We start from the raw sequence: 22,278 nt of genomic DNA on the forward strand, positions 1-22,278 counted from the left end.
GATGTGAGAGTTGGACTGTGAAGAAGGCTGAGTGCTGAAGAATTGATGCTTTTGAACTGTGGTGTTGGAGAAGACTCTTAAGAGTCCCTTAGACTGCAAGGAGATCCAACCAGTCCATTCTGAAGGAGATCAGCCCTGGGATTTCTTTGGAGGGAATGATGCTACAGCTGAAACTCCAGTACTTTGGCCACCTCATGCGAAGAGTTGACTCATTGGAAAAGACTCTGATGCTGGGAGGGATTGGGGGCAGGAGGAGAAGGGGATGACAGAGGATGAGATGGCTGGATGGCATCACTGACTCCATGGACTTGAGTCTGAGTGAACTCCAGGAGTTGGTGATGGACAGGGAGGCCTGGAGTGCTGCGATTCATGGGGTCGCAAAAAGTCGAACATGACTGATCGACTGAACTGAACTGAACTGAGACTAGTGTAAGGATTAATCCATGTAAAGCACTCACTACACTTCCAGGCACTGTGAACTGCTTCTGGTGTTACAATTATCATTATGTGTTATATCATTAGCTAAAACATGACTTAGAGTACAAGGATTGTGATTAAAGAGAATGTCCAAAAATAGACTCCTAAACAGATAGACACAAGCAGGAGGCATACAACTACATATGTATCTACATATAGACGTAGTTGAAAATTGGGAGAGAAGTACAGCAAGTTTGTATATTGCCACCCTGCTTATTTAACCTATATGCAAAATACATCACATGAAATGCCAGGCCTGATGAATCACAAGCTGGAATCAAGATTTCCAGGAGAAATAAAAACCTCAGATGCAGGTGATACCACTCTAATGGCAGAAAGTGAAGAGGAACTAAAGGGCCTCTGGATGAGGGTGAAAGAAGAGAGTGAATATGCTACCTTAAAACTCAACATTCAAGAAACTAAAATCATGGCATCTGGTCCCATCACTTCATGGCAAATAGAAGGGGTAAAAAATGGAAGCAGTGACAGATTTTAGGCTCCTGGACTCCAAAATCACTGCAGACAGTGACTGCAGCCATTAAATTAAAACACATCTACTCCTTGGAAGAAAAGCTATGACAAGCCTAGACAGCATATTAAAAAGCAGAGACATTAATTTGCCAACAAAGGTCCGTCTAACCAAAGCTATGGTTTTTCCATTAGTCATGTATGGATGTAACAGTGGGACTATAAAGAAGGCTGAGCGCCAAAGAATTGATGCTTTCAAATTGTGGTGCTGGGGAAGTCTTGAGAGTCCTTTCGACTGCAAGGAGATCAAACCAGTCAATCCTAAAGGAAATCAACCCTGAATACTCATTGGAAGGACTGATACTGAAGCTGAAGCTCCAATACTTTAGCCACCTGATGGAAAGGGCTGTCTCATTGGAAAAGACTCTGATGCTGGGGAAGACTGAAGGCAAAAGGAGAAGGGGGCGACAGAGGGCGAGACGGTCAGACAGGATCCCTGACTCAATGGACATAAATTCGAGCAAACTCTGGGAGATAGTGGAGGACAGAGGAGCCTGGTATGCTACAATCCATGGGGTCGAAAAAGTTGGACACAACTTAGTGACTGAACAACAACAACAACAAATAGATGTAGTAGAGAACTGCTTCCAAATGGTCTTACTAATGGCTTAGGTGAATGTGTGTTTAGTAGCTCAGTGGTGCTGAACTCTTTGTGACCTTTAGGACTTAGCCACCAGGCTCCTCTGTCCATGGAATTTTCCAGGCAAGAATACTGAGTGGGTCTCCAGTTCCTCTTCTAGGGGATCTTCTCGACCCAGGGACTGAACCTATGTCTCCTGCACTGCAGGTAAATTCTTTACCCTCTGAGCCACTGGGAAAGCTTAGGTGAACAGTCTTCATAAAAATATTTAGTCTTCTTTCATAATTTGTTATTAATCACTATAATGACAATATTATTAATCACAATAATTAATGGATTAATCATTCAATAATTTCAAAATTCAATAAATATTTCTTAGCACCTCTCTATGCTAGGCTCATGCTGAACTAAGGGACACAGCAGTGAATGAGACATATTTCTGCTCCTACCTTCTTTTAGGTGTGCCTCTCAAAAGTTCTAAATCTAACAAATTCTTTGAATTTTACATGTCTTTTGAATGTTCCATATTATATTTTCTTTTTAAAATATAATTTTACTTCTTTATTTCTGTTTGGCTGTGCTGAGTTTTTGTTGCTCTCTAGCTGTGTTGTGGGGGCTTCTCATGGCAGTGGTTTCTCTTGAGCAGAGCACAGCCTCTAGGCTGCATGGGCTTCAGCAGTTGTATAGCCCGTGGGCTCAGTACCTGTGACCCCCAGGCTCTACAGCATAGGCTCAATAGTTGAGGCACACGGGCTTAGTTGCTCTGCATCATGTGTGACCTTCCTGGATCAGGGATCGAACCCAAGTCTTCTACGTTAACAGGTGGATTCTTAACCACTAGAACAGGGACACCCTCTATTCTACCATATCTTCTTCCTTCTGGGTTTGCTCATCTGAACCACAGAACAGAAAATAACCTGAAGTTAACTAATAATATCTGATGGATGTTTTAAGGCATTTAGGACTTATTAGGTTGGTGTAAACATAACTGCAGTTTTTGCATTGCTGAAATTTACCATTTGATATTGGAATACAGTCTTAATAATGTGATTATGTTATTTTAATTACATCATTTAAAATACATTACATTTTTAAAAACATTTTAAAGCACATTTCTTACTCAGTGTTTTTTGCTAATGACTTATTACTTTCTGTTTATTTTATATTTATTTCAGACAATGGAAATGATGTTAGACAAAAAGCAAATTCAAGTAATTTTCTTGAGTTCAAAATGGGCCGTAAAACAGGAGACACAACTTGCAACATCAGCAATGCATGTGGCTCAGGAACTGCTAACAAACGTACAGTGCAGTGGTGGTTCAAGAAGTTTTGCAAAGGAGAGAAGAGCCTTGAAGATGAGTACAGTGCCTGGCCATTGGAAGTTGGCAGTGACCAACTGAGAGTAATCATCAAAGCTGATCCTCTTAAAACTACATAAGAAGTTGCCAAAGGACTAAATATCAACCATTCAACCATTCTACAGTCATTTGGCATTCGAAGTGAAGTGAAAGTTGCTCAGTCATGTCCCACTCTTTGTGACCCCAAGGACTATACAGTCCATGGAATCCTTTAAGACATAATACTGGAGTGCATAGCCTTTCCCTTTTCAAGGGGATCTTTCCAACCCAGGGATTGAACTCAGGTCTCCCACATTGCAGGGAGATTCTATACCAGCAAGACACAAGGGAAGCCTAAGAATAATGGAGTGGGTAGCCTATCCTTTCTCCAGGGGATCTTCCCTACTTAGGAATAGAACTGGGGTCTCCTGCATTGCAGGTGGATTCTTTACCAACTGAGCTATCAGGGAATCCTTAGCATTTGAAGATAATTGGAAAGGTGAAAAGGCTTGGTAAGCGGGTGCCTCATGAGCTAACTAAAAAATTTTTAAAAATCATTGTTTTGAAGTATCATCTTCTCTTATTCCATGTGGATCACAATAAACTGTGGAAAATTCTGAAAGAGATGGGGATAGCAAACCACCTGACCTGCCTCTTGAGAAACCTATATGCAGGTCAGGAAGCTACACTTAGAACTGGACATGGAACAACAGACTGGTTCCAAATAGGAAAAGGAGTACATCAAGGCTGTATATTGTCACCCTGCTTATTTAACTTCTACGCAGAGTACATCATGAGAAATGCTGGGCTGGAGGAAGCAAAAGCTAGAGTCAAGATTGCTGGGAGAAATATCAATAACCTCAGATATGCAGATGACACAACGGCAGAAAGTGAAGAGGAACTAAAGAGCCTCTTGATGAAAGTGAAAGAGGAGAGTGAAAAAGTTGGCTTAAAGCTCAACATTCAGAAAACGAAGATCATGGCATCTGGTCCCATCACTTCATGGCAAATAGATGGGGAAACAGTGGAAACAGTGGCTGACTTTATTTTGGGGGGCTCCAAAATCACTGCAGATGGTGACTGTAGCCATGAAATGAAAAGACGCTTCCTCCTTGGAAGGAAAGTGATGACCAACCAGTATATTAAAAAGCAAAGACATTACTTTGTCAACAAAGGTCCATCTAGTCAAGGCTATGGTTTTTCCAGTAGTCATGTATGGATGTGAGAGTTGGACTAAGAAAAACACCAATACAGTATACTAACGCATACATATGGAATTTAGAAAGATGGTAATGATAACCCTGTATGCGAGACAGCGAAAGAGACACGGATGTATAGAACAGGCTTTTGGACTCTGGGAGAGGGAAAGGGTGGGATGATTTGGCAGAATGGCATTGAAATATGTATAATATCATATATGAAACGAATCACCGGTCCAGGTTCGATGCATGATACTGGATGCTTGGGGCTGGTGCACTGGGACGACCCAGAGGGATGATATGGGAAGGGAGGGGGGTTCAGATGGGGAACATGCGTACACCTGTGGCAGATTCATGCTGATGTATGGCAAAACCAATACAATATTATAAAGCAATTAACCTCCAATTAAAAAAAAAAAAGAAAGCTGAGCATTGAAGAATTGATGCTTTTGAACTGTGGTGTTGGAGAAGACTCTTGAGAGTCCCTTGGACTGCAAGGAGATCCAACCAGTCCATCCTAAAGGAGATCAGTCCTGGTGTTCACTGGAAGGACTGATGTTGAAGCTGAAACTCCAATACTTTGGCCACCTGATGCAAAGAGATGACTCATTTCAAAAGAGACTGATGCTGGGAAAGACTGAGGGCAGGAGGAGGAGGGGACAGAGGATGAGATGGTTGGATGGCATCACCGACTCAATGGACATGGGTTTAGGTGGACTCTGAGAGTTGGTGATGGACAGGAGGCCTGGCGTGCTGCAGTTGATGGGGTCACAAAGAGTAGGACATGACTGAGCGACTGAACTGAACTGAACTTCTTATTCTAGGCAACAAAAACAAACCATTTCTCGATCAGATTGTGACTTGTGACGAAAAGTGGATTTTATACAACCACTGTTAATGACTAGCCCAGTTGCTGGACTGAGAAGAAGCTCCAAAGCACTTCCCAAAGCCAAACTTGCATCAAAAAAGGTCATGGTCACTGTTAGCTAGTCTGATCCATTACTGCTTTCTGAATGCTGGGGAAACCATTATATCTGAGAAATATGCTCAGCAAATTGATGAAATTCATTGAAAATCACAACGGCTACAGCCAGGCATTGGTTAACAGAAAGGGCCCAATTCTTCTCCATGACAGTGCCCGACCACGTCATACAACCAATGCTTCAAAAGTTGAATGAAGTTTTGTTTCATCCGCCATATTCACCTGATATCCCACCAACTGATTACCGCTTCCTTCAAACTTTTGCAGGGAAAATGCTTCTATAACCAGCATGATGCAGAAAATGCTTTCCACGAGTTCACTGAATCCCAAAGCATGGATTTTTACACTATAAGAATAAGCTACCTTATTTCTCATTGGCAAAAAATGTGTTGATTGTAATGATTTCTATTTTGATTAATAAAGATGTGTTTGAGCCTAGTTATAATGATTTAAAATTCATGGTCCAAAACTGTAATTACTTTTGCACAAACCTTATAGTTCTTCCACAGAATCAATTGAGAAAAGCTAGAGATACTAAGATTTTCTGTGGGCAGTGACCTTTTCTAGTATTTAAAAGGAGCATATATGTATAACAAATGAAAGCATGGTATACTTATATTTAAATAATAATAAAATGTAACATGTAACTAATAATAGCTATCTTTTACTGAACATTTACTTGGAATAGGCATTTTACATAGGATTTTATGTATATCCCCTCTAGGAACTATGAAAAGTACACAGTATTAAACCCATCTTAAAATCACTGCAGATGGTGACTGTAGCCATGAAATTAAAAGACACTTACTCCATAGAAGAAAAGTTATGACCAACCTAGATAGCACATTCAAAAGCAGAGACATTACTTTGCCAACAAAGGTCCGTCTAGTCAAGGCTATGGTTTTTCTAGTGGTTTTCTATGGTTTTCATGTATGGATGTGAGAGTTGGACTGTGAAGAAAGCTGACTGCTGAAGAATTGATGCTTTTGAACTGTGGTGTTGGAGAAGACTCTTGAGAGTCCCTTGGACTGCAAGGAGATCCAACCAGTCCATTCTGAAGGAGATCAGCCCTGCAATTTCTTTGGAGGGAATGATGCTGAAGCTGAAACTCCAGTACTTTGGCCACCTCATGCGAAGAGTTGACTCATTGGAAAAGACTCTGATGCTGGGAGGGATTGGGGGCAGGAGGAGAAGGGGATGACAGAGGATGAGAGGGCTGAATGGCATCACTGACTCCATGGATGTGAGTCTGAGTGAACTCTGGGATTTGGTGATGGACAGGGAGGCCTGGCCTGCTGGGGTCGCGAAGAGTTGGACATGACTGAGCAACTGAACTGAACTGATAACTAAGTAAACCAAAGCCCAGTTTACTAAGCAGCCTATTAAGGAAGTACAGTTCAGCTTGTCTCAAGCTAGGTCTGTCTTACTCTGAACCCATGATATTTCCACTATACCTGTCACCTTTCCACTATTAATAATAATAATGAAGTTAAATACTAGTGGCTATCAGTGACTATAATCAATTTGATCAAAATAGTTTGAAGAATAATTTTGTGTCAATACATCAGTCCAGAAAGAACAAAAAACATAGACTGTTGAATGAGCAGCCAACAGGCATAAGGAAAACCTACCCCGCTACTTAGGTATTTTCATGTAGTGCCTATGAAATGCAGGTACTGTGGTAAGTGCAGAGTATGCTGATGAGCAAAACAGATGCACAAAGAATAAGTATGAACATGTGTGTGTGAGTATAAGGAAATTATTTGAACATGATAACTTGACAGAAGAGTTTTGACACATACATACTTCAAACATGGTTATCTCAGACTTAAGTACGACAAGCTACTGAATGATGATGGGCACAACATATTATATTAGAACTCCAAGAAGGCATTGGAAGCTTCTACTAATTTCAGATGTCCTGAAGCTGGAAAATATCACTATGCCCTTAAAGAGAAAGTGAAAGTGAAAGTTGCTCAGTTAGTCTGACTTTTTGTGACCCCATGGACGGTCAGTCAGTCAGTCAGTTCAGTCGCTCAGTCGTGTCCGACTCTTTGCGACCCCATGAATCGCAGCACGCCAGGCCTCCCTGTCCATCACCAACTCCCGGAGTTCACTCAGACTCACGAGTCAGTGATGCCATCCAGCCAGCTCATTCTCTGTCGTCCCCTTCTCCTCCTGCCCCCAATCACTCCCAGCATCAGAGTCTTTTCCAATGAGTCAACTCTTCGCATGAGGTGGCCAAAGTACTGGAGTTTCAGCCTCAGCATCATTCCCTCCAAAGAAATCCCAGGACTGATCTCCTTCAGAATGGACTGGTTGGATCTCCTTGCAGTCCAGGGGACTCTCAAGAGTCTTCTCTAACACCACAGTTCAAAAGCATCAATTCTTTGGCGCTCAGCTTTCTTCATAGTCCAACTCTCACATCCATACATGACCACAGGAAAAACCATACCCTTGCCTAGACGGACCTTAGTCGGCAAAGTAATGTCTCTGCTTTTGAATATGCTATCTAGGTTAGTCATAACTTTTCTTCCAAGGAGTAAGCGTCTTTTCATTTCATGGCTGCAGTCACCATCTGCAGTGATTTTGGAGCCCAAAAATATAAAGTCTGACACTGTTTCCACTGTTTTCCCATCTATTTCCCATGAAGTGATGGGACCGGATGCCATGATCTTCGTTTTCTGAATGTTGAGCTTTAAGCCAACTTTTTCACTCTCCTCTTTCACTTTCATCAAGAGGCTTTTTAGTTCCTCTCGCTTTCTGCCATAAGGGTGGTGTCATCTGCATATCTGAGGTTATTGATATTTCTCCCGGCAATCTTGATCCCAGCTTGTGCTTCTTCCAGTCCAGCGTTTCTCATGATGTACTCTGCATAGAAGTTAAATAAGCAGGGTGACAATATACAGCCTTGACATACTCCTTTTCCTATTTGGAACCCACCTGTTGTTCCATGTCCAGTTCTAACTGCTGCTTCCTGACCTGCTTATAGATTTCTCAAGAGGCAGGTCAGGTGGTCTGGTATTCCCATCTCTGTCAGAATTTTCCACAGTTTATTGTGATCCACACAGTCAAAGGCTTTGGCATAGCCAATAAAGCAGAAATAGATGTTTTTCTGGAACTCTCTTGCTTTTTCCATGATCCAGAGGATGTAGTCCATGGAATTCTCCAACCCAGAATACTCCAGGCCAGAATACTGGAGTGGGTAGCTGTTCCTTTCTCAAGGGGATCTTCCAAACCCAGGGATTGAACCCAGGTCTCCCACATTGCAGGCAGATTCTTTACCTGCTGAGCCACAAGAGAAGCCCCAAAATACTAGAGTGGGTAGCCTATCCCTTCTCCAGGGGATCTTCCCAATCGAGGAATCAAACCAGGCTCTCCTGCACTGCAGGCGGATTCTTTACCAACTGAACTATCAGGCAAGCCGAAAAAGAAAGTACTAAACCATAAACCTATCCGAGTCCTAGCTAAGAATCTACTCAGAGGAAACTCCGGAGTAGCTGTATTTTTCGCATAGTACAACCCAAATTATTGCTTGTGTTGCTTCCTCCAAGAGCAACTCCCTTGGTGAAGAACATAAACTACGTGGGAGGAAAGAGATATGGGTGGGTTGAGATCTTTGAAAACCTAAGAGAAGGTGCAAAAGAGAGGAAAGGGAGGGAAATATTAGATTGGTCAAAAAGTTCATTTGGGTTTTTCTGTAAGAAACCCAGTAATATGATAGAGAGGAAGAGAAAGAACAAAATAACTATAAAGTATACATTTATTGGTGATTTGTCTCAAATGATACTTCACAATAAAAAGATAACCAATTTTCTCATTTGATACTTGGAATCTATAGAAACATCATTCTAATTCAACAAAAGCTCATAAATGTTCACATTTTATTCAAGTCTGTACTTTTTACCTAAAGAAGAAATACAAAAATCCCATAAATTATTCTAAGAGTAAAATATTTCTTACTCCTAGAATAGATATTTTTCTAAGGCAAAGATCAATTAGGCTGTGTCAATAGTCCTGGGTTAATGTAACTTTAACTCAGCTATGCTGTATTTATTGTGGTGATGGGTGATATTAGAGACTGAGAAGAAATTTTTCTCAATATCTTTATGGAAGGCGTCAAAAATATTAAATTAACATATTAAAATTACATTGCTAGACAAATTATTTTAAAATTCCCTTGGAGAAGATATAATTAATTGACTTATTCTTTGAATAGAAGACTTTAGTAGAGATGATGGCTAGTTAATTTGAATACAGCCTTGTTTTAATGCCCTTCCTGTATTTTAGGACACAATATTATAAATGCTGATTGCTACTTAATACAATTTTAATAATTTTCATTTATGGAATGAGTGTGCACATAGGTGATGAGGCCAACAAATATAAGCCATGTAAATTTAGTGTTGGAATCTTCAAATTTTCAGCCAAATAAATAATAATGCCTAATCTCAGGTAACAAAATTAAAATGGCTATTATGTAGATGTGGAGAGCTCTGCATTTAATTTAAACTCTGAATAAAATATTGACTATAGTACCAGTTTAGTTTTTATCCTGGGAAGTTCAAACTCATGTTGAAGCAGATATATACTATGGGCATACAGTACAGACAACAAAACAAAGATCAAATAACCCACAGACTACAGATACTGACAATAATTTTCCTGGTTTTAAGACTCACACTTAAAAATAATCATGGTAAAGCCCTGCATAAACTATATGGGCTTTGGTGTCAGTTCTGGGTACAAACACCAGCTCTACCACTCACTACGCAACAAAGAAAAAGTGCTTCTGAGCCTTACTTTCCTCACAGGGTAAAACAGAGCTCTTGTTTTGGAAGAATATAATAGCATTTCATTATAACTATGCACATGAGTTAGACCAGGTACTTGCCACAGTGATACAGGTTGATGTACTCAAGAAACTATTAATAGCTGTTATTAAGAGGTTCTGAAATAGATTCTGAAAAGGCAGAGCTATAAGGTCTAAGAGTCTAAAGAAAAAGGCACAAAGTTTAAAATTATATATGATTAATACTTCATTACATCAATTACAATGTAAAAACACATTCAGAAAATATTGATTATGCACTCACAACATGCCAACATATGCTAAGCTTCAATATTTTATGGTATTTTTAAGTGTTAGTGGAACAAGAAGTGTAGAGCTATGAGGGCATAAAAGGTGGACAATGGATATGGTTATCGGTGCTCAGCTGTTGCATGGAGCAGTCTCCTTTAGTTAACCTAATGGTATGGAATGACTTCATTTTGCGGTACACCATCTCTTCTTTCAAATTAAGAAGGAATATTTTTTAAAGGTTTACTCAGTTCAAGTGAGAACCAGAGAGAATAGTCCCATCAGTTTGTCTTTTTCCTTTAATAATAGTAGACCTACAAAGTTGTCATTTGAGTTTTTTTAAGTGACTGTATTTTCCAGCGGGGGTAGAGGGGAAAATAGAATGAAGAACTAGGGAAAGAAAGAAGTGGAAGGGGAGGGAGAAAGGAGGCAAGAAGATAAAGAAACACCTGGAGAGGAGGATCAAAGAAGAAAGGAGGGAGAAGGTTTACAAAATGTGAGGGGACGGAATTACATTCCTGGTTTTTGTTTATTAAAATGAACATATAAACACTCCCCCAAACACACACACAATCATGTTCCTACTTTGCTGAGAAAAAGTTATTAATGAAGGTGGAACAGCTCTGTACTTTGCTGATAGATACTTCAGTGTTCTCTGTCTTTTTCATACAATTTGAATTTGTTTCCAAGCTATCATCTTTAAGTTTTAAGATTTGATTGCAAAATATAATTGGTCTGTTTTGTAACTTTCATCATAAAGAGGTATTGATATTTCTAAAATATTTCTCTTGTGAATTTACTGATATGTATAGTACAGTGAAACTGCAACATAGGATTTATATAACTGTTATTACCATCAGTTCAAGACTAACAATTTGCTTGGCACAAACTGATGATGTGTTTGCAAATTACAATTATTGATTGTTTAAAATAAATACAATGATACCATTTTATATATATTCTACTGTCTTGAGCAGAGGAGACAGGATCACCAGCTATGCACATTACATTTGCTAAGATTTTTATTGCCTATAGATTTAGAGAATACTGTCTGATTTATGGTACATTTGAATCCATGTTATATCACACAAGGAATCTGTGATGTGTGCCAAGCAATCCTGTTAACAGTCAAGAGAGGCTGTAATTTAATAAAACAAATAAGGACAGGATATTGTCACTTTGAAAGATCACAAATAACTAAAATTATTATTGTTATCTCTAGGAAAATAAAACAAAAAGCTAGGAAATGGTTGAGGAAAGAGTAAACAGAGATTCAGTCTAGGTGATCCAACAACCAGATGTTATATTTCCAGGAAAGAACAAAGGCAATAAAGAGGAAATTCTGAAAAAATGATAGAAGAGAATTTCCCAGACCCAAAGACCAGGTGACTTAGGACTGGAAGAGCCCATCAAACACCTAGTACAATAAATGGGAGAAGAAAAACCAAAACCCACGGCAGGGTACATTAAGCCAATTATAAAAGACCAATTAACGACTCCACTTATATTAAATGTCCAGAATAGGCAAATCTTTAGAGATAGATGAGGGAGATGATAACTAAAAAGCACAGCTCTTTTAGGGGTGATAAAACTGATTCTGGTGATGATTGTATTAAGTCTGTGAATGTACTAAAAATCATTAAACTGTCTGATTTAAATTGGTGATCTGTACTTAGCCATAAAAAAGAACCCATTTGACTCAGTTCTAATGAGGTGGATGAACCTAAAGCCTATTATACAGAGTGAAGTAAGTCAGAAAGAGAAAGACAAATATCGTATATTAATGCATACATATGGAATCTGTAAAGATGGCACTGAGGAACCTATCTACAGGGCAGCAACAGAGACACAGACACAGAGAACAGACTTGTGGACACAGGTAGAGATGGGGGGAGAGGATGGACGAACTGAGAGAGTAGCACTGAAACATGCACATTACCATATGTAAAACGAGACAGCCAGTGGAAATTTGCTATACGATGAAGGGAGCTCAAATCTGGTGCTCTGTGACAACCTAGAAGAGTAGGATGGGGCAGGAGGTGGGAGGGAGGCTGAAGAGAGAGGGGACATATATATACCTATGGCTAATTCATGTTGATGTAAGGCAGAAACCAACATAATATTGTAAAGCAATTATTCTCCAATTAAAAATAAAGAAATTCAAATTAAAAATTGGGGATCTGTATGGTATGTGAACAAAACTGCTAATGCTAATGTGTGTTAGTTGCTCAGTCATGTGCGACTTTTTGTGACCCCATGAACTGTATAGCCCACCAGGCTCCTCTGTCCATGGAATTCTCTAGACAAGAATACTGGAGTGGTTGGCCATTCCCTTCTCCGGGGATCTTCTTGACCCAGGGATTGAACCCAGGTATCCTGCATTGCAAGTAGATTCTTTACCATCTGAGTCACCAGGGAAGTCACCAGGGAAGCTAATGTTAATACACTTGTTTAAAAAAAGATATTTCAGTATTCTGGGAATGAAGGGGAAAATCTTACCTTCCTGTACTCTTCCTGAATTCTTTTTTGAAGTCCTATTCTCTCTTCCTTTTTCATAGCATTTTATAATACATAATGAATCTTCTTGATTCTCTTTGAGGATACTCAGGAATTTTTAACATTCTTTGCTAGTCTCAAGCTCTCTCTGGGGCCAGATATTTTATTCATCTCCCTTTATTCCCTGTGAAAGTATTTCATCAAATACCTGGTAATACTTGATTGTCCATTCAAATTTAAAAGGGATTGCTGCTGCTGCTAAGTTGCTTCTGTTGTGTCTGACTCTGTGTGACCCCACAGACGGAAGCCCAGAAGGCTCCCCCATCCCTGGGATTCTCTAGGCAAGAACACTGGAGTGGGTTGCCATTTCCTTCCTCAACGCATGAAAGTGAAAAATGAAAGTGAAGTCGTTCAGTTATGTCTGACTCTTAGCGACCCCATGGACTGCAGCCCACCAGGCTCCTCCGCCCATGGGATTTTCCAGGCAAGAGTACTGGAGTGGGTTGCCACTGCCTTCTCCGAAAAGGCACTAGAGACATGCAGAGATTTTATACATGGGTGAATGGCTAGCAGGTTTCTCTTTCTGGTAGGTGGAAGGGATCTGGTCATTATACTTCGAAACCCTTAAATGCATCACAATGGAAGGCTTTCCAAAAAAGTCCCAGTTCAAACATTTGTTGCCCAGTTTCCCACTAGGCAGTTGGTCTTCGTTCATCTAAAGGGGAAACAGATGGCTGCCAGGCTTTCCACTCATGGCGGTGAACTACTACTTTACATACTTTTAAGCACCTCCTTTTTTAAGCTCCAGCACACACTCCCTTTCCTTCATGATTCTAGCAGCTGCAAGGTAGACCAGCTCCTTCATTAGCTAAGGTTTCCTCCATATTATAGGCTTCTTCTGTCACTAATCCATCTATTTTTCAGCTTCTAGAAATGGGCTCATATTTCCCATTTATTGCTGGGCTTCTCCCATTCTTTTTTTTTTTTTTTATCATTTCAATGATGTCTTGAGGAGGAGAGGAGCTAAACACTTGCTCTAAAATATACTTTCAGGTATATGTATACCTTAAATAGGAAGCAATCTAGTCACTTCAAAGTTCAATGGGCCCGATTTTAAGAGAATATGACAAAAGCATTTGAAAATTATATCAATTATTAAGTCTGGAGGAAATAAAACCTGAGTATTATCTATTCTAGCTTCCCATGTCAAAGTCTTATAATTTTACTTGAATGGCAATAGCAAATAAGCATACCCACTGCATAAATACAGGACTATTTCTGAATGATAAATTAGTTAAGAATATTCTGAAGTACAGATGTAGACAGTTTCTGTTTGTAGTATATGCTTACTCAGATTCATTATATGACTGTAAGATGTAAAGCACACTAAATTCACAAGAAATTAAAAGATACTAAAGGATGAAACAGAAGAGTATTCTGATTACTGAGGTCTACAGCCAAGGAATATGAGCTGGAAGAAAGCCCAGAGGTTAATGCAGTCCAATTATTTAATTTTCTGGAAGTGAAAATAGAGGCTGAAAATAGTGACTGACAGAGTTTCAGTGAGTAGAACCAACCAGTGAATATCCTTTGCTATAAAGTAAAAGAAACAACTACTCATTGTAAAACATGATCAAAGCTTAGTGGCGAATACAACCATGTCTTTTCATTCCTAAAGATAACCTTTGATCAGGTACAAACTCCATAAGGACTGAGTTATCATAAGTGAAACTGAGAGATGCCCGAATGATATTCATACTTACTCATTGCCCCAGTCCAGGCGCACGGTGATGTGCCGCTTAACCTCCCGCACCTGATCCTGAGTCAGGTGACCAGACAGCAGCTGCCTTCGAAGGTCAATAAGTTCATTCATCACATGGCGCAGCTTGTAGAAAAGATCTACTTTATGTTTCTGAAAGGGTATTTTTGGTGTTGGGTGAAATAAAAAAAAGGGATATGGAAAGAGAATGAAAAAAAAGAGAAACAGTTAAACTATGAAGAGTGCTCATTTCTCTGAACCTCTAAAAAAATAAAAGGCAATGTAAAGAGAAGCTTATTTAAGAATGTTAAAACAATGTCCTTAGTTCCTACTGTCTAAAAATCTCTATAAAGTAATATCTAACAACATAATTGACCTGGCTCATGTAAAATGCCATTTGTTTACTCTATCCTAGACTATTAATTTCCCAGTAAGTTACTAAACTCAATTACAACAAAAAGAAACAGAGAAACCTAGAGAGGTTTTCACTGACAGAAGTTACTCTGTATGTTACAACGAAGATTTCAACCATCCAGCAACATCTCTGGTTTCTCCAGAAGGATACTCAAGTTGCGGGAGGGAGGGAGAGAATCACTTGCCCTATTTTGAAGGAACTGCTCCAACATAAAGTTACAGTCTCTGGAGTGAGATCCATTCCAGGTTTCCAGGCCTCATCTAGTTTTAATTAGCTTTTGAAAACAGTATGTGTCCCCAGTGTCACAGATTTCTACTCTTTTCAGTTCAATAAAAAGTCTCACCTTTATAAAAGTTAAGTGGAAACATCTTAATGAACTTAATTATGGACATCACAGTGCTTTTAACCTTACAAGTAAAAACTGTAAATGCTATGACAGTACACAAATGCTTATCAAAAAGATTCATTTAAGAACACAGGTTTAAAAACTAAAGTTCTATTTGCTCAGAAGTGAAACTTGATTTTGGAATTTTTGATTCCTGTTTCTATTATAGAGAAGCACAATTTTATATGATAATTAAAATTCCTCAAATGTAACTAGTCCAAAAGAACGCTTTTAAGGACAGATCAATCTTTACCAGAGTGTTAGTAAAGTCTCCATCTGGAATTTCCCCTAAAGAGACACTTGCCAAAATAAGCTGGATTCAAAATAAACTGGCTATAAACAAATTTATAATTAAAATTATAAAAAGTAAATTACAAATTAGTAGAATCAGCTAATGTTTTTAAGTAGCCCTGATCTTATGATTACAATGTTTGGAATAACGTGGTACTCAGAAATCATCTAATGGAGCATTAGATTTATAAAGGTCCATTTTAAAGAGAAGTTATTTTTAACTATTAATAGGAGACCTTAGTAATCACCCACTCTAACTCCATCAAGCTGTTCTTTCTTTACTCAATGAACATATGAAGAAAGGTTAAGCACCTTGATGGTACACAATGCTGGCAGACGGACAGGACCCAAATTCTCGCCAGTGCAAAAGCAACAAAGCCTAAGCAAACTGCATCTACAAAACTGAGAGCTTGAAGCAACAGTGGCAATGTGCTGTTTCCTTCCAGCACATGCATTTCTCTTTGACCAATCAGGGCTACTCGTCTGAATTTAAAATAGGAAGTTAGGATTAATACTTTCCCATCAAGCCATATGCAACAATCCACTATACAGACATACAAGCATTTATTCATTCACTCAGTTAACAAACACTTATGGAGCACCTGCTGGGTGCTATAACTTTGTTGTGATCCTAAGTCCCTACTCTCATGGTGCTTTCATTCTAGAGAGCAGAGACAGACCACACAGGCAAATACATAATGGTGGTAAGATGTACATAATATCTCATATACAAATACATAATTCTAAGAAGAAAAATTAAAGCAGAACAGGAACAATGGGTGACCAAAGGGTGAGTTGGCTGGGAAACAGAAGGTACTGCTTCAGGTAGAATAGTCAGGGAAAGGCTTCTTTGAGAGCTGAACTTTAAGTAGAAACCTGAATGAAATATGGTGACAGCATTTAGGAAAACTGGGGAAATTTTACAGACATGAGAAACAGCAAGAGCAAATGCCTCAGTGTGGAAGTAGACTTGGCATATTCACAGAGAACAGATCAGTGCATCTGAAACAAAGCGAACAAGGGGGAAAGTGGTGATCATGCAGTGAGAGGCAACATGGGACCAGATTAGGCTGGGTCTTTGTTAATTATAAGGACTTCCCTGGTGGCTCAGATGGTAAAGCGTCTGTCTACAATGTGGGAGACCTGGGTTCGATCCCTGGGTTGGGAAGTTCCCTGGAGAAGGAAATGGCAACCCACTTCCGTACTCTTGTCTAGAAAATCCCATGGATGGAGGAGCCTGGTGTCCATGGGGTTGCAAAGAGTCAGACACAACTGAGCGACTTCACTTGTTAATTATATTAGGGGCTTAAGCTTTTATTCCTAGCAAAATTGGAAGCCTCTGGAGATTTGGAGCAGAAACGTAATGTGATATGACAGAAGTCCTGAAAGCATTACTCTGAGTGCTCTGTGCAAAAGAGACATGGGGGTTCCAGATAGGAAACTATTTAATGCAACAATCCCCAAGATGATGGCTGAGAGGAAAAAGGTAAGAATGGTAAAGGTAAACGTTTCAGGGTCTGGAACTTTGACAAGTTTTGCAGTTAGAGCTGTCAATATCTGCTGATAGATTGGATGTGAGATATGAATGGAGTCAAGGACCATTCTTTTTCCTAGACCGAGAAGCAGGCCTAGAAGAGGAAAACAAGGTTCAACTTGGACATGCTAAGTTTGACACTGAGTTTCAACACTCAGAGGTCAGAAAAGTGAGGAGAATCTAGCAAAGGAAACTAAGAAGCAAGCAGCGAGGTGAGAGGAAAAGCAAGAGAGTACAGAAAACAGGAGTTAAAGGCTTTGTTAAATGTACTGAGAGGTTACACGAAACACAGACTGAGAACTGGCCACTGTTCTTGGCGCTGTGGTGGCCACTGACGGGATGGCCAGGGCGGTCTCAAGGTCGATGGGGAAGGAGGGGACAGACAAGGCACAGACAACACTTCTGCAGACTCTCACTAACTGGAGGCAGAGAAACGGGGTAGCAAAGCTGCATTGTGCCATTAGCAAAGAGTCAGTTGCTCAGTTGTGTCCAACTCTGCAACCCCATGGACTGTAACCCACCAGGCTCCTCTGTCCATGGAATTTTCCAGGCAAGAATATTGGAGTGGGTTGCCATTTCCACCTTCAGGGGATCTTCCCGACCCAGGGGTCGAACCCAGGTCTCTCACACTGTAGGCAGATTCTTCACCATCTGAGCCACCAGGCAGGATTTTTAAAAACAAAACACAATTTTAGGCTATTTGTATGCTGAAGGGAATAATCTGGTAGAGGGGAAAATTTGATGATGTGGATGTTAAATCCTTGAGTTGTCAAGAAGAGATGGGTCCCAGGTTAAAAGAGGAGGTTTTGCTTAAGCAGGATATTCCACTGTCATAGAAAGGAAAGGCACACACAACTGAGTAATGACACCAGCAGTCAGGAGATTCGGTGACAGAACTAAATTTTCCCTTTGGATGTTTTATTCTCAAGGAAATAAAAAGCAAGGTCACCAGCTAAGAGTGAGTAGAGTGGGAGGGGGTGTTAGAGGTTTGAGAACAGAAGAAAAGATCTTAAAAAAAGTTTCATAGAGAGTGGTAACAAATTGTCAAGGGAAAGATAGCTCAACTGTTAGATGGTTTTGACTTTGTGAACACTAATTAAAAGCGCAGTTTTGTGTTTATTTTAAATCACATATAATGAAGTATACTGATACTGAAATATCACATATATATGTATGAGGGGGCTTCCCTTGTGGCTCAGATGGTAAAGCATCTGCCTACAATGCAGGAGACCCGGGTTCGATCCCTGGGTCGGGAAGTTCCCCTGGAGAAGGAAATGGCAACCCACTCCAGTATTCTTGCCTGGAAAATCCCATGGACGGAGGAGCCCGGTTGACTACAGTCCATGGGGTTGCAAAGTTGGACACAACTGAGCGACTTCACTTCACTTCATATACATGTGTGTGCATTATGTATGCACACACATAATATATACTCACACATACATAGAATATCTATATAACAAACATGCACACACACACACATATACTATCAATGCAAGAATATACTAATACATTCTTTTAAGGCATTACATGGTTATTTTTTTAAATCAAGAGTTTCTAACAGATTGTATTTTCCAAAGATGACAATAATATCTCCCATCCCAAGTGCTCTTCTGCAAAAATATGAATCTGACACTCCCCTAGAATGAACTGGAGCCCATTTTTTCTTTCTTTCCTTTTCCTTTTTTGGCTGTGCCTTGCAGCTAGGAGGATCTTCATTCCCTGGTCAGGGATTGAACCTGAGCCACCGAGTGAAAGCACGGAGTCCTAACCATTGCACAGCCAGAGAAGTCCCTGGAACCTATTTCTTTACAGCCCTAAATCTGGGCAGGCCCTAAGACTGCTCTGACCAATCCAGTGGTGAGCTGGGACAGCAGTGAGTAGGCTAGTTCTAGACACAGCCCTTAACTAGTCTGGCAGCTTCTGTTTCCTGTCTCTTGGAATACATGTTCTTGGGAGGTTGCCTCTCAGAATCCAGCTGCCATGCTGTGAAATGCCCAAGCTATGTGGAGAGGCCACAAGGAGACACTCCACTATGCCATCTCAGCTGTGGGGGTGAGCAATGTCAGATGCTACGCCTAGCCGAGCCACACCTTCAGAAGAGTATAGCTTCTACCAACATGTGACTACAACAGAATGATAAACCCTACGTAAAACTGCCCAGCTGACCTCACTATATCCAGAGAAGAATGAAATACAGTAAATCGCTGTTTTAAGCCACTAAGCTTTGGAGTAGTTCGTTATGCAGAAACCAGCACAACTGTACGGTATTTTTTTACAATAGAAAAATCAGTTACTGATTCTAATTATATAAAGCTGGGAATACTAATCTGCAATAAGAAAGAAACAGATCATACAATCAGAAAGCAGCCCTGTTATTATAATCAATGTGGTGCTAACTTCTTTTTCCAGGCCAACCTAATGGCCTCTTTGACCAGAGGTCCTAGCACTAGAGGCTCCACCAGCATTGCTCAGACACCACACAGTACCTAGCAGAAGAGAACACACACCATTCACCATGAATAATCTGGGAGACTGACTCCAGAGCACACAATTTACCTGCGAGCACTTGATGCCACAGGACAGCTAAACATCCCACTCAGCTGAAAAATTCTTTTCTTCTGAGAAACCTGCTCCTTAGTAGACCAAACTAACAGTATATAAGGGATACACCATGAGATGGCTGGATGGCATCACTGACTCGATGGACGTGAGTCTGAGTGAGTCAGACGTGAGTCTGAGTGAGTTAGTGATGGACAGGGTGGCCTGGCATGCTGAGATTCATGGGGTTGCAAAGAGTCAGACACAACTGAGCGACTGAACTGAACTGAACTGAACTGATGGATATTGTGAGTTTGGTTCCAGATCACCACAATAAAGTGAATACGAACACAAAGAGAGTCACACAGATTTTTTGGCTTCCCAGTGCACATAAAAGTTAGGTTTACACTAAGCTGTAGTCTATTAAATGTGCAATAGCAATGATGTCTAAAGAAACACTGTATATATCTCAATTTAAAATATCTTATTGTTAAAAAATGCTAACCATCATCTGAGCCTTTTGTGAGGAGGAAAAGGAGTATGATAACAAAGATTACTGATCACAGATCACCAAAACAAATATTATAATGAAAAAGTTTGAAATATTAAAAGAATTACCAGAATGAGACACAGAGACACGAAGTGAGCAAATGCTGTGGGGAAAATGGCACCAACAGACTTGCTCTGCACAAGGTTGCCACAGACTTCAATTTGCAAAAAAAAAAAAAAAGAAAGAAAACCAAAACACTGTATCTGTGAAGCACAGCAAAGCAAAGCACAATTACACCAGGTATGCCTGTAATCAGATTGGCAATAAAACTTAGCTTTCCTACACAATCATCCCTAGTTACTATCATTGCTAAAAAAAGGAAGACAAAAAATTGTTTTAAGAAGAAGAAAAAGAAATCTTAGTAACATATTTACCCTCTGTAAAAGCTCTAATATTTGTCAAGAATGGTCACAGAATGTTTGGAAACTATACTGAAGAGCCAGCAAAAACCATACATTTAGAATAATTTAACTACTTTGCAAGCACAAGCAGGTAGAATTTACCTTATTATTGTGAAAGAATTCTTGGAGCTCTGCAGAAATACTCCTGATTTAAAAATTATTTTTATTAAACTGCTAGTAACTCAGTGTTGAAAGAAAAACTGTGCTGCAATAATGCCTCTAATAAATGAGCAAAGCTTTGGGTATCCATCACAAACCAAGCTAACCTTATTTTATAGCTATATATGCACAGATTGTTTAACATACACGAATAGGACTATACAAATCTAACTTAAAAATTACATCAAAAGTACTGCTCTTGTCAAAGAGAACAAAGGGGCTGCTGTAAGTGCTAAAAACCTTAGGTCAAAATCAATTTAATAGAAACTAAACACTGCACCTAAAGTTTAAGTGGTTAAGGGAAGATTCCTAGACCTCTCTCTATTTCATCTCTTACTTTCAAACATTCTTTTATTTATATATATGGGAAAAATATCAATAACCTCAGATATGCAGATGACACCACCCTTATGGCAGCAAGTAAAGAGTAACTAAAAAGCCTCTTGATGAAAGTGAGAGGAGAGTGAAAAAGTTGGCTTAAAGCTCAACATTCACAAAACAAAGATCATGGCATCTGGTCCCATCACTTCATGGCAAATAGATGGGGAAACAGTGGAAACAGTGTCAGACTTTATTTTGGGGGGCTTCAAAATCACTGCAGATGGTGACTGCAGCCATGAAATTAAAAGACACTTACTCCTTGGAAGGAAAGTTATGACCAACCTAGATAGCATATTAAAAAGCAGAGATATTACTTTGTCAACAAAGGTTCGTCTAGTCAAGGCTATGGTTTTTCCAGTGGTCATATATGGATGTAAGAGTTGGACTGTGAAGAAAGCTGATTGCTGAAGAATTGCTGCTTCTGAACTGTGGTGTTGGAGAAGACTCTTGAGAGTCCCTTGGACCGCAAGGAGATCCAACCAGTCCATCCTAAAGGAGACCAGTCCTGGGTGTTCACTGGAAGGACTGATGCTAAAGCTGAAACTCCAATACTTTGGCCACCTCAAGCGAAGAGCTGACTCATTGGAAAAGACTCTGATGCTGGGAGGGATTGGGGGCAGGAGGAGAAGGGGACGACAGAGGATGAGATGGCTGGATGGCATCACTGACTCAATATACATGAGTTTGGGTGAACTCCAGGAGTTGGTGATGGACAGGGAGGCCTGGCGTGCTGCGATTCATGGGGTCGCAAAGAGTCAGACACGACTGAGTGACTGAACTGAACTACTCCTTGGAAGGAAAGTTATGACCAACCTAGACAACATATTAAAAAGCAGAGACATTTTGTCCACAAAGGTCCACCTAGTCAAGGCTATGGTTTTTCCAGTGGTCATGTATGGATGTGAGAGTTGGACTATAAAGAAAGCTGAGTACCAAAGAATTGATGCTTTTGAACTGTGGTGTTAGAGAAGACTCTTGAGAGTCCTTTGGACTGCAAGGAGACCCAACTGGTTCATCCTAAAGGAGATCAGTCCTGGGTGTTCATTGGTAGAGCTGATTTTGAAGCTGCAACCCTAGTACGCTGGCCACCTGATGCGAAGAGCTGACTCATTTGAAAAGACCCTGATGCTGGGAAAGATTGAGGGCAGGAGGAGAAGGGGATGACAGAGGATGAGATGGCTGG

At 40.0% G+C, this 22,278-nt stretch overlaps 1 protein-coding gene across 7 annotated transcripts in view; it reads right to left on the minus strand.

The window, feature by feature from the left end:
- DOCK3 (dedicator of cytokinesis 3) overlaps positions 1-22,278 on the minus strand; it is a 301,031-nt gene that overhangs the window by 161,325 nt on the left and 117,428 nt on the right. For all 7 annotated transcript variants that reach the window (XM_018038221.1, XM_018038220.1, XM_018038222.1 and 4 more), the window contains exon 6: positions 14,443-14,591. In XM_018038221.1, the coding sequence (XP_017893710.1) occupies positions 14,443-14,591 (149 nt within the window). The remainder of the gene's footprint in view (positions 1-14,442; positions 14,592-22,278) is intronic.

The sequence above is a fragment of the Capra hircus genome, chromosome 22 (assembly GCF_001704415.2).
Source record: "Capra hircus breed San Clemente chromosome 22, ASM170441v1, whole genome shotgun sequence".
Taxonomy (NCBI): Eukaryota; Metazoa; Chordata; class Mammalia; order Artiodactyla; family Bovidae; genus Capra; species Capra hircus.